Source organism: Equus przewalskii, chromosome 29 (assembly GCF_037783145.1).
Source record: "Equus przewalskii isolate Varuska chromosome 29, EquPr2, whole genome shotgun sequence".
NCBI lineage: Eukaryota > Metazoa > Chordata > Mammalia > Perissodactyla > Equidae > Equus > Equus przewalskii.
Genome location: NC_091859.1, coordinates 33982907 through 33995734, shown reverse-complemented (window position 1 = coordinate 33995734; position 12828 = coordinate 33982907). Strand labels below are relative to the sequence as shown.

Here is a 12828-nt window from a genome sequence, read left to right as displayed (position 1 = left end):
ACTTAACCATTAGGCTACAGGGCTGGCCCCAACCAGGTAGTATTCTTATTGAAGTAGGGAACACCAAGGGTATGCCAGATTTCAGGGGCAGTGGTGGTAGAGAATTAAGAACCCAGTTGTGGGCATGTTATGTTTGACATGCTTGTGAGACAGCTAAATAATCAGATTGGAGCATGAGAAGAGGTCTAGAGTAGGGATATAATTATTAGCATATTGATGGTGTCTGCAGCTATGGGAATGGATGAGACAACTCAGAGAGAGAAGAGGATGACCCAAGATTGAGCCCCAAGGAATACCTCCTTTTTAGAGGTCTGTTGGGAGAGAGGCCAGAAAAAGATACTTAAAAGGAAGTACTCAGCGATTCAGGAAAAAAAACCGGATTGTAGTATTTCAGAAGCTAGAAGAAGAGAATGTTTTAAGAAGGTTACCAACTTTGTCGAACCCTGCTAAGAGGTCGTAAGTTGAGGACAGCAGAATGCCCACTGGCTTAGGTAGCGTGGAAGTAGTTGACATGGACCAGTTGGTTTAATGGAGTGGAGGGCTTCGAGACTTTGAGGAAATTGAAGAAGAAGTGGAAACAGCTGTAGACAACTTCTTTGAGCAGTTTTACTGTGGAGTGGTGAACACGGAAATGCTGGAGAGCTGAAGGGAGGTGAGGGACTGAAGGAGAATTGTTTTAAAACAATTTAGCTCATTTAGTCACTCACCTGTTGTTGGGCATTTATGTTCTTAAAGGTTTTTGCTCTTCCAGATTGCTGCAGTGTGCCACCTTCTACGCTTACGGGGGTTTTCTAAGGTAGGTTCCTTGGAGGTGGAATTGCTGAGCCACAGGCCATGCACATTTCAGAATTTAGTAGATATTGCCACACAGACTTCCAGAATGGTGATACCAACGTACGCTTTGCCCATCGGTGTATGAGAGCAGAGGGGAGGTTTTCTGAAGATGGACGTATGTTTGTTTGCTGGCATGACAGTGATGAGTAGAGGGGGAGACATGGATGATGCAGGAGAAGAGTGGATGGTTAACAGAGTGGCACAGTCCTTCCTTCATTGTAACGCATGTAAGGAGGAGGCGATGCTCGCATTTCTAGGTAGGATTGCAGATTGGTGGATGGAAGAGACTGTCTGAATGCTTCTCTTTTAAGATGAAATATTTGGATAGAGCAACAGCTGCAAGTTGGGTGGGAGGAAGAGAATGAAGTAGGTTTGAAGAGAAGGTAAGACATAGTCATTTGGCGAGCAGGAAAGCTTACACAGGCCGCTTTGGTGGGATTGCTTGGCATTGCCGAGTGTTCCCTTGAGGTCTGTGATCATGGATATATAGTGAAGTCCGTCAGCTTGGTTATGTGACTTTTCTCCAGCAACCTTTAGCTGACTGGGCACAGGCACAGAGAGGGCAGATAATGCATTTAACCAGGATTGGAGTTTGCCAAGTGGCAGTGATAGAGAAGACAAATGATTCGAGGGGATTTGCAAGGAAGGGATTATAATTATGGACCGTGGAGTCAAAGTTGGATATAGGGAGTGGAAGACAGGACTTGAGTGGGTAGATAATGAAAAAGTGGTTGGGATGGGGCCTTCATGAGGTCAACAGTTGTAGTGGAGGGGATACCAGAGCAAGTTAGTGAAAGTATGGGAGGTTTTTTGAGAGTTTGATTGAAACCTAATAAGGAAAAACAGAGCTCTCAAGATAATTCATTTTCCTCTTTTAGGGATGGTTGCTCTGGGTTCTCTAAAAACTGGAGGCAAGAGCTTTAACAAATCTGTTTGCCTGTGGCTTTTCTGAGAGGTGAGCTCTAAGATCTACCCTCTTCTCCATGTGTGCATCCAGGAGCTCACTGCAGACACCATAGAAAGTAACCACAGTTCACAAGAGCTTTCTAGAACCGCTCTTAACGACCACATCAGTCATAGCAGCAGCACCTGGCCAGAGCCACAGCCTTTGGAAGCTCATGTACGCTGTCTGGACACTGAGTTCCAAACCTCATCTCTATCACTTATTGTTTGAAGTCTTGGTAATGGCCAGAGATAGAGTGCAGGGTTACATCCAGGGTAAAATTTCCAGTGACTTTGTCAGTTTTGATTTGGTTTTATCAGTAAATAAGTGTGGTGTAGTTGAAATCATCTAGGAGTCTAACAAATTTGTGTTCAACTTTTAGCTCCTTTACTCACGAGCTATGAGACCATGGGCAAATTGTTTAACCATTGAGCACCAATTTCCTTTTATGTATTAAAGAGATAAAGTAGGGCCTACCTTACAGAGATACATCAGCAGGAAGGGGTGGAATACTGCCTCCCTAGTTAGTCTTCCAGAATGGTTTCCATGCCCTAACTGGAAAGTCGCAACTGTATCTACTCCTGTCTTCCTTGAGTCTCTGCTGCTGCTGGTGACAGTGCTCTATCTGGCCCAGCTTCTCAGACTTGAATGTGCGTGGAATCACCCGGGACTTTTGTTACCATGTTCATTTTGATTCAGTGATTGTAGGATGGGGCCTGAGATTCTTCATAACGAAGAAGCTTCCAGTTGATGGTAATGCTGCTGATGCTGGTCCATGGGTCACATTTTGAGTGGCAAATTCTACTAGAGAACTGCCCTGTGGGAATCCTAGCTATTTTAAGCTGAGAGGAAATGAGGTTAAAAGAGCCCCATCTTTTCAACTTTGTTGTTTTTTAAGTCAAATTCAGGTGGACCTTATATGGCCCATTTCTATGGCTCATTGTTGTGGTGAGTCTGTATGGTCTCTCCCACTCCTGAAAGTGAAAGGAGTATAAATTATGTACAGAGGGTTGCTTCAAATTGCTTTTGAAAAATTCTCAGTGCCTGATTTCTCAGGTATATGTTTTTGAAATTGCATTGGCTCCTTAGATGTACACACTTCCCCCACCAGCCTTTCGCACCCACAGGGAAACTGGCATAAAATATGCAGTCTCTTGAATTATTAGACTTTGAGGCCGAGAATCTAAAATGTGGCCCCAAACCCTTTCTGCCCACCAGACTCTTCACATTACAAGATCCAGCATGAAAGCAGGAATTCAGGATGTGTTATAAGGTTAGAATTACTGGCAGCCACCCATATTGCTGTCCCAGATAATCTGATTTTTCTTTCTTAGAACAAGCATGCCAGACTTCGTCTGTGGGCGCTCCCTAGAAGAGTTCCTTCTCTGATGCTCAAATCCACACGTTCTCTCCTCTGAGCTGATGTGGAGGCTGATAAGCTTCAGTGTACTGTCACGCAGTCTGATAAAATGTTCTCCTGACAGAATGAAGTATCTGTGCGTCTTACTCCTAGGTATCGGACTGTGCTCCTTCTCCGAGTGTCTTCCTAGTGAGGACTTAACATACCTTTGTCTCTCTTCATCTGAATCCTGCGTTGCGATAAACCACAGGTTTCCTTGTTTGACTTTGATGGTTTGAAATGATTTTTTTTTTTTCTCCGACCTCTTTGTTTCCTTTTTTTTTTAAGGTAGGGAAATGCAGACGTGCAGGAGCATGAATAAAAAAGATTCACTTAGCTTGCCTGTGGGTTTTGGGAGGTTTTTTGTGTGTGTGAAGAAGACACACAGAAGAGCTTGATTTCTAACCAGACCATCCACTTCAGTTCTTAAAATTATGATCAGATTGGGGCTGGCCCCGTGGCCGAGTGGTTAAGTTCGCGCGCTCCGCTGCAGGCGGCCCAGTGTTTCGTCGGTTCGAATCCTGGGCGCGGACATGGCACTGCTCGTCAGACCACGCTGAGGCAGCGTCCCACATGCCACAACTAGAGGAACTCACAGCGAAGAATACACAACTATGTACCGGGGGGCTTTGGGGAGAAAAAGGAAAAAATAAAATCTTTAAAAAAAAAAAAAAAAAATAAAATAAAAAAAAAAAAAGAATGTAGATTTTAAAAAAAAAAAAAAAAAAAAAAAAAAAAAAAATTATGATCAGAAAAGGAAGGGATACTTTTAGAGTAGGAATTTACTAACTCTCCCTGTGATTGCAGAGAAGTTTGTAATGGTTCCACTCAGGGGAGTTTTGAAGATAGTTTTCAGAGTTCTTCTGACATATTTAAACTTTCTTTATTTCATTTTGAGCATCTTTTTTCTCTTACTTTGCTCTGGGAGAGCAGGGTGTCTATCCCCTCTCGAACTTGATTTAAAGATGACACCATAAAGTGGCAAGGTGTGAAATTTTATTGTGTTTGTTTTTTGATACTTGGTTAAGAATGAATGAGTATTAACAATTCTGTGTCTTCAGAGAGTTTAAATGGACTAACTCTTAACAGTGTGGTTTTAACACAGTTACATAGCATGGAGTGTAGGGAAGTCTGGTGACTTAAGCTGTAGGACAAGACCTATGAAACTAGAGAGGAAAGTTGCATATAAAAATTGATTATGGACTGTAAAAGATTCTAAGTAACAGTTATAGAAAGTCAAGATTTGTTTTCCTGTTAATAAAAAAGGTTGTCTCAGTTTTAGACTTGGAGGTTCTTACTCTTTTGTACTGAAAATGAGGTAATCCTGCCTTCAGAGGAACTGAGAGGTTCTGCGTAAAGAAAAAGACAAGGTTTGGGCGAGGCTCAGAATACGTGCCCCACCTCTCCAAGCTTAAGTCAGCTGGGAGTTTAAGGTGGCAGGAGAGAAAAGATCAAAAGCTCTCTTGCAGAAGGCACACTAAAGTGTGGAAGAAAAGGAAAAGTGACTTGACTTCTACCCTAAGAGAGAAAGCAGCTCGCCTGCAGCAGGTGCCTGAGACCCGTGCCCTGCAGCGGCCGGGAGTAGGCAGGGAGAGTGAACGTCCAGCACCTGCGCGGGGCCTGCCTTGAGTGTGAGGCTTGCAGACCTTACTTGGAGATTTTATAAGCAGGAGAGAGCTGTTTCAGCTTGTCTGCGGGGAACAGAGCCCTGAGGCAGCTGGAAGGTGGTAGGCCTTTTGTTTTTGTTTTATTTTGTTTTTCCTTTAATGAGTTATAGGGGTGAAATCGTTCTCAAAACTCACAACTCTTTGAGAATGTACTGTCCACCTACTGTGTGCTAGGTATTATACAAACGACTCTGTGGCCAAAAATAGATGAACTCTGCCCTTAAAGATGTGGATAAAGGCAATAAGATTGGTAGGTACACGAATACCTGTAGTAGTAACTGGCAGAGGCGGTGAATGTCGTGTTACAAACACCAGGCTTACAGAGGGGGGCTGTGTTACAGCGAGGCTGGGCCTTTCAATTTAAACATGGAACAATGGGTAGTGCAGTACGGAAAGAGCATGGGCACTGGCGTAGGGAGGAGAGGTTAGTTGTTTTCCGATGAAAAACCAGTAGGACAGATGATTTCATAATACTTGTTCACCACTGAAGATATAATGGTTAAAAATATTCCTGGTATATAGGCGGCACTTAATAAATGTTTGAGCTGAAGTAAATTAGAAAATGTGGTCACCAGGGACATGGCAGATAGTTTGCATAGTTCATTTGGTCTAATTACAAGAACTCCAAAAAGAATGTTATACCCAGGTTTTGGTTGAGGAAACAGAATCTTAGACAGGCTAGATAACTTTCCCCAGGCCGTCACGATAGGAGTTGTAGACCCAGTTTTCACACTCAGGCTTTGTACCTTGCCCTGTCTTCATGCCTAGTAAAGAATCTGCAACATGGTAGGGGCTCAAAATCCACTTCATTCTAAAATCCATGTCCTTTCTCTCTTCAGAAGGGAGGCCATGTTGGTCTGAACTATGGTGATAGTAATAAAAAAGATGAAAACCTATTTGAGTTTATATATAATTTTTCATATGTTTTAAAAACTTCTAAGATTCAGGATTATTAGTGGCGAAACTATGTGAAGAACAGTGGTGTAAGGCCGACGCTGCGGGGAGGGAATGGAGGCTCTGAGCAGGTTCTCTGTTCATGCGTGGCTTCTGCAAGGGTCTCCAGAAGAACTGGGGCGGAGGGGGAGCTTGGCTCACTCCCCTTGGCCTTGGAGGGCAGAGTTTTTGATTGCTTCATTCATGTTTAAGGAACCCATCTTAAGCTAGTTTATGTCTAGCACCAGAAACTGGTGCTGGTGGTTTATTACCAACCCCACCCATCCCTGCCTTTTGCAATGATCTCTGTGAGTGATGATTGTGTTTCTAGAAGTAGAATGACAGAGAGAGATTCCCTGAAGGCAAATACAGAGAGAGTGTGCTGTACACTCCAGTTCAGACACACGGGGCTGGGAACTCCCAGAGAGAGAGAGAGAGAAGAGAGAGAGAGAGAGAGAAAGGGAGGGAGGGAGGGTGAGAGGGAGGAGAGAGAACAACAGAACAGTCAGCTGGAGAGGAGGGAGGAGGGGGAGAAGACCGGTTGTTTTAGATTTTTAAACTCAAGTAATTTGGGGGGGGTTTCTCCCCACCCCGAACCCTTGCCCCCCCATTCTGGCACCTCCTTTCCTGCAGTTCACTGAAGTGCCTTTTTGCAGTCCAGGATCAACTGACCGCTGAGTTTGAGCAGCCCGGTCTGACATGATGTACCTCTGGGTGAGTACAGAGTGCTGTGGTGAGGGTTTGCACTTGCACATATAAGGAGTGGAAAGCTGCGAGATTCTGCTCTTGCACAAATGGCCTTCCCCACGGAGCACAGACTGCCGCATCCCCTTCTACTCATAGGTGTTAGGTTTTTAAAACCTAGCAGTGATTGTGACATTGGTTTTTTTTAATGTTGTTTATCTTGTTAGACCTAGGTGCAAGTGCTGCGCTCCCAGTGCAGTGCCATCCCCTGGGCTTGGTAGGTTTGGAGAAGGCAAATGGGGCTGGTGGAACGAGCCAGTCACTTTAGGAGCTTCCCTCTTCTGGTGGGTCAGGATCGGCCTGTGTTTTGTTTTGGGGGCACTGACGTTGATAATCAAACCATGTCTTTAGATATTGAGAGCCAATAGGTGGCGTGATTCTTAATTAGGAATAAGCTTTTATAAGTTTTTATCTAATAGTCTTTATTGTCCTTCACAGTAGTCTTATGATGTAGGTCACTGTTGTTATTAAAATTTTATGAGGAAAGTAATTAAGTCACAAAGAGTGACTTGCCCATAGTTAGAAACCAAGTCTATAGCAGCTAGGATAGTAATTAATAACCAGACATTAATACAGCTTTTATATTAGCCAGGAACTTAATACCTTACATTATTTTAATTTATTGCTAACTACGGCATTGTAATTTGGGATGGAGGGAAACATACTGGGATTAGAGAGGTTTTTAAATTATGAAATGTGATACCTTTTAGGAGAGTGACAGGGAAAATAAATAATACAAGAAAAAAAGCCCCTGCTTTTAGTTGTGGAAACAAGAACATGTATAGTCCCTTGCAAAGATGGCGGTATCCTCTTGGGCAGACAGCTGTTGTGTGTTGCTAAGGGAGTGTCCTGGATGTGATGCCCTTGGATACTGGCCAGCTTTTTAAAGTTTCACTTTGCCCTTTGCCCTTCAGCCTAGATGTCTGGAATTGCAGAAACCTACTTGGCTCAAGCAGGCTAAATTTATAAATATCAGACGGCAGAATTTTAACTAGGTTTAAGGAGATCGAGCTTGGTCAGAGTGTGTGTGTGTGTGTGTTGGGAGTGGCTTCTTTTCCTGCTTCTCCCTTCATATTTGAATATGACCTTGAAATGTAATTTCTTCTCCTCTATTGATTTATTTTTGTAGTAGCTGTAAGAGGTCAAAGGACTTTTCTGACACCCTTATGTGCTTTCAGTAGTTTTCATCTCCCTGTGAACTAGGCCTCTGCGTCGAGGGTCTCTGCAGCCTTGTTGATGGCACTGATCGGCTGTCTGTTGACCAGAGGATGGGTTATTCTGTCTTTTGAATTGTCTGAAGAGGAGCTATGAAAGGAAGCAAGTTAAGTTAGTCTCATTTCCACTCATTTACGTTTGATGAAAGCAGACAGTCACAGTCTCCTCAGTTATTTCTTATATTACATTTATTTGTAAATTTACCTTAGTCCCCTTTACTTGTTAGCCCCAGAACAGAGCTTCCCAACTGGAGTACCACATGTTGGATTGAGGTTCATGTATGCCAAGATAACTATTTCCCTCAACCCTTGGAGCAGCCAGGCGGGGCCTAGGATTCCTCTGGTCACTAGGACCGTGGCTTTCTAGTTTGCCACTTGCTGCCATAAAAATATTACCATTTTCTCTGTGTGCCATGGCACCTGAAAGTTTGGGTAGCAGTGTCTAGAGGACAAAAAGTGTGTCAGCTCTCTCTTTTTATTATCCACATCATCTCACCCAATGCTGCACACATTTGTTGGATTCATTGAAAATGCCCAGAAGGAGCCATAGCTGCATGACACCCAGATATCAAGAAGGAAATCTAAGTGGTCAACCATTAAGGGGAGGCACTGAGGGCGTGCTGTGGAGAAAACTTACTGGACGAGGAGTAGGAAATCAGAGTTTTGTCCAGGCCAGTGCCCAGCCAGGAGGCACTGGGCAAGCACTTAACTGTTCTGGTCTCAGTTTCCACATCCATGAGTTACGTCTTCTAAGTCTAAAATTCTCCAAATTTTGTGTAGCAGTATATATGCCAGGAAGACACTCAATCATGCAAGAATGTTGAGGTCCTGGAAAGCGGGAGAAAGCTGTGAACCACACTTCACCTCCATTGCCTGCTTGGTTTGGTAGCAGCCGTGATTGAAGGCACTGTTCTGGCTGTTCTAGAAAAATGACTGAACTGTGTTCGCTTGTCAGTGCCTCTGAGCAGTGTGAACATTCTTAGAACCTGTGGAGCTGCAGACTGAGTTAGAGCTCATCCGAGCGTTTGGGTGTGTGGTTAGATGCGCTTCGTTAGTTGCTCCTGTGTCTAGAACTCTGAGAGAGAATACCGCCTGTGCTCTATAGATGCCTCTTGTCTAGATCTTCTCCCACGTTCCTGTTGAGTCACCGTCCTTGTTAGTGAATTTGGTAGCATCAGGGACAGCATGGTAGGTGCAAAGAATATGGGTTTGAGAGACTTTACTAGGCCTAAATCCCACCTCTGTCATTTCCACTTGTGTGGCCATGAACAAATCACTTAACCTCTCTGAACCTCAGTTTTTTCATTTGTCACGTAGGGAAAATAATGCCTAATTCATGGGATTACTGTGAAGATTTGGAATAATCTATGAAGCCTGCTTCACATAGTGTATGGCACAGAGCAGATGCTCATAAATAACTGGTGCGAGCCAGCTTTTTGCTTTGAACATTCGCATAGACAGACTGCTCACCACCTCAAAGTGTGTTTTCTAGCATGTTAAGGATGGCTTTGGATTCATGTAGGGAGAATTTGATAGACACATACTAGTTTTATGTGAAACGTCTCCCCTTAATCAGTATTTAAGTACTTGGCGACTGATGAACTCTCATTAAAGTTGCTTCCTGACAGAGAACATTCCCATTATTTTTTCTAAACTTTTCTTTTGGAGGGGTGCAATACTATTTAGCATTTATTATGTCATTTATTCTTCCCCTCTCCTCTTCATTGTCCAAAACATGGAGGGAGGGGGAGGAAGGGAAGGAGACTCATGAATCCTATCCTGAGGGAACTTACTTGTTTGGTGATTGTACAATGTACATCCAGTAAGCAAAATTACAGACCATTTATTTAAGCTCCCAGAAGTCAGGATGTCTTCTCCCTGTCTGAGCTGATCTTAGCTAGACTGGTCCCAGGCTCTCTCTTCCTCCTATTCTACATGGATGAGCTTCTGGATTTCATCTTGAACTGTTGTTTTGTCACAGTTCAGTCCTGTCTTCTTAGTAAATCAGTTCAGCCAGCATTTACTGAATGCCCGTAGTGGGTAGAGGACTGTGCTTCCAGCTGTTACAAATACAAAGATGGTTAACGACTTCGCATGCCTTTAAAGAATTTATAACACAGTGGTAGAGAGTGTGTGTACACAGATAATAGTGGTTTTCGTATGATGCTATCAATTAGAAAGTGCTTTTATATGTTATCTTATTTCATCCTCACAGCAGTGCTAAGGGCTAAGTATCATTTCTATTGTACAAGTGGGGAAGGAGACCAAGGGAGGGTACTTGACAATTAGGAAATGGCAGAGCTGGAATCTCAGTCCCAACTCTCATTTCTTTTCACACCATCCTATTTTGGAAGAAGCTAATGTTTTTGTTTTGTTGACGTTAAGCTGTTTACTGAGTGATAACATATGTGTTAGGCATACACCTCACTTAGTCTTCAGCACATCTGGGAGTTAGCTGTTATCTTCATTTTACAGAGGAGAAAGAAGATATTTCAGTAACTTGCTAAAGTCACACAATTTAGAATTGGCAGAGGTAGCATTTGAACTCTGGTCACTCTGGCCTCAGAGCTTATTACACACTTAACATTTTCTTTTATTTGTTCAGTAATGTCCAGTTTATCCCTCCTACCATTCAGCATGATATAGACTAGGGTAGAGAAATGAAAATAAGATAACCTGAATTCTGTTTCCATCTCCGTTAATTACTTGACAAGTTACTTAACTGTATATGCCTTGATTTTCCAGGTCGTGAAAGGGACGTGGTAGTCCTTGGGAACCTTAGTGGAGTAATCTTAGAAAAATGCGTGTCAGCCATTTTAGAAATACAGTAGTGAGTAATTGATGGCTTTATCATAAAACATGGAAATCATGGACTGTGAGTCAAAAGACATAGTTTTTGGTCTAAGTGGTACCATCTGTCAGTGTGCGACCTTTCTAGCATTAGTTTTCTAATCTTTAAAATGGGACTACTAATACCTAACAGATTGTTGAGATAATTGTGTTAAAGTTTTTTGGAAACTATATTGTGCTAAACCAATAAGGTAATAATAACAGTAGCTTATTATTCAGGTTACAATCAAGCTAATCTTTTTATCACTATTTTGCCATCCTAATTGGTTTACGCAGTTAGAGAACTAGACAGTAATAAATTGAGTTATCACAAAATGTAGCAACAGTTCAGTTCAGATAACATTGGAGGCCAGATACTGTGAATAGATACTTGACAGTGAAAAGCCATTAAAAGATTTTAAGTGGGGCTTGCTGAAGTGGAGTTTATAATTAGATTTGTTTTTTAAAAAGATATCTACACAGATTGAGGGGAGTAAGAGTTCAGAGCAAAGTTAGGTGATTGTTGTGTAATAAATAGTCTAAGTGATGGAGAGTGGTAATGATAGCATGCGCCAGAGAGAAGTAAAACTGTATGAGAGATATTCAGAAGGTAAAATTGAAAGGATGTTGTCATGATTTGAAAGAGGACCAAGTTTTTTGTGGGAGGGAAGATGAAGGGAATCATTCCTCTTAGCTTTGAGAAGATAGGATCAGCTTGAGGAGTAGGGAGAACTCTCCTATTTAACAAGAGGCAAGGCAAGTAGAGGACAGAAGGACTGACAGCATCTAGGAGTTCAGAAATCTTTATGGGGGAGGAGGTGGACAAGTAGAAGTGTGAGGAGTAAGAAAGGGTCATTAACTTTCCAAAAAGGAATAGTTTGGTGAAACAATATATAGGTGTTTGGGAGCCATGTATAATTCCATGTGGCTGTATGCGTGGGATGAGTGGAATAGCGGTGGATGAAAATTTAAAATTTTAGAAGCCAGATTATCCAAAGAGTTTAAGATCTTCATTTGTTTGTTTATTCCAATAAGGAGCCATTGATGGATTTTAAGCAGGGTCAGGTATGATCAGATTTGTATATTAGAAAGATGACAAGAGGCTTCTATTGTTATTGCAGGACTTATATTTATACTTTGGGTGAAATTGGTTTGATGCATATTTTAAAAGCTCAGAAAACTGTAGGGGCCTAAGCAAGCAGTTAACACATAATGGAATGACTAGTGTGTGCCGACACTTTCTAAAGGTTGGGGAAAGAGCATGAACAAGACAAATTTCTTTCCCATAAAGAGTTTGTATTTTTTAACTGGGAAAAGAAAATTGTAAACACGTAAGCAAACAAGATAATTGCAGGAACTAGTAAGTGCTATAGAGAAGACAAGGTAATATGACCTCAAATGCTTTAGCATTCGAAAAAGGGCCTGAATGATAAGAAACACTGTCTCATCAAAATATGGGAGGAAAGCGTTACAAGCAGGAGGAGTGGCAAGCACAAAGTCCTCAGGTGGGAGCAAGTTTGGGGTAGTCAAAGGGCAGAAAGAGAGGTGGTATGGTTGGATTGTAGAGAACAAAGAGAATGTAGGAAGATAAGGCTGGAGAGGTAGGCAAGAGCCAGGTCATTCCCCATGGTGGAGATCTGAATTTTGTTCTGGTGAAAGTGGGAAGGTATTGAGAGATTTTAAGCAGGAGAGTGACTTTTTTAAGGAAAAGTGGTATGTGAGGTCAGTAAGCTATTGCTGTAGTCTAAGCAAGAGCTGATGGCACTTCTTTCTTAGACTCTGGAGGGCAATTTGATAGAACTAAAGATGGCTTTTGTGTGTGGTGAGATGAAAGAGGCCTCTGGGTTATTCAGATATCGGCTTGAGGAATTAGGATCGAAAAGCCATTTCCTTACAACAGAACAGAGAATACACAGGAAAACCAATATTTATGGTTTGGACTTGTTCAGTTCGAGATATTTATTGAAGATCCAAGTGAAGAAGTTCAGTGGCAATTTGATATGAGTCTAGAGCTCAGAAGAGAGATGTGAGTTGGAGATGTAAGGTTGAGATTCATCAGTGCATATTTAAAGCCTTGGGAGAAAATGTAACCAGAGAAGAAGACTGAGGTCAAAGCCCTGAGGCCTTTCAGTAGATGTCTGAGGATACTGAGAATTGTGTGCCGTAGGACGGAAACAAGGCAAGTATTTGATATCACAGATTCTGGAGAAGAAAGTGCTGGGTTTGAATAACTTAAAACCAGATAATAGTAGTCATCTCAAAAAA

General features: G+C 42.3%; 1 protein-coding gene across 38 annotated transcripts in view; it reads left to right on the top strand.

The window, feature by feature from the left end:
• RBFOX2 (RNA binding fox-1 homolog 2) overlaps positions 1-12828 on the top strand; it is a 265853-nt gene that overhangs the window by 112702 nt on the left and 140323 nt on the right. For 2 of the 38 annotated variants that reach the window (XM_070600293.1, XM_070600283.1), the window contains exon 1: positions 6245-6490. The exons of 31 other annotated variants lie outside the window; for them this stretch is intronic. In XM_070600293.1, the coding sequence (XP_070456394.1) occupies positions 6476-6490 (15 nt within the window). In that variant the 5' untranslated portion in view covers positions 6245-6475. Of the gene's footprint in view, positions 1-6198; positions 6491-12828 lie in introns of those variants that run through there. 5 more of the 38 variants (XM_070600279.1, XM_070600290.1, XM_070600282.1 and 2 more) reach the window with 5 other exon arrangements.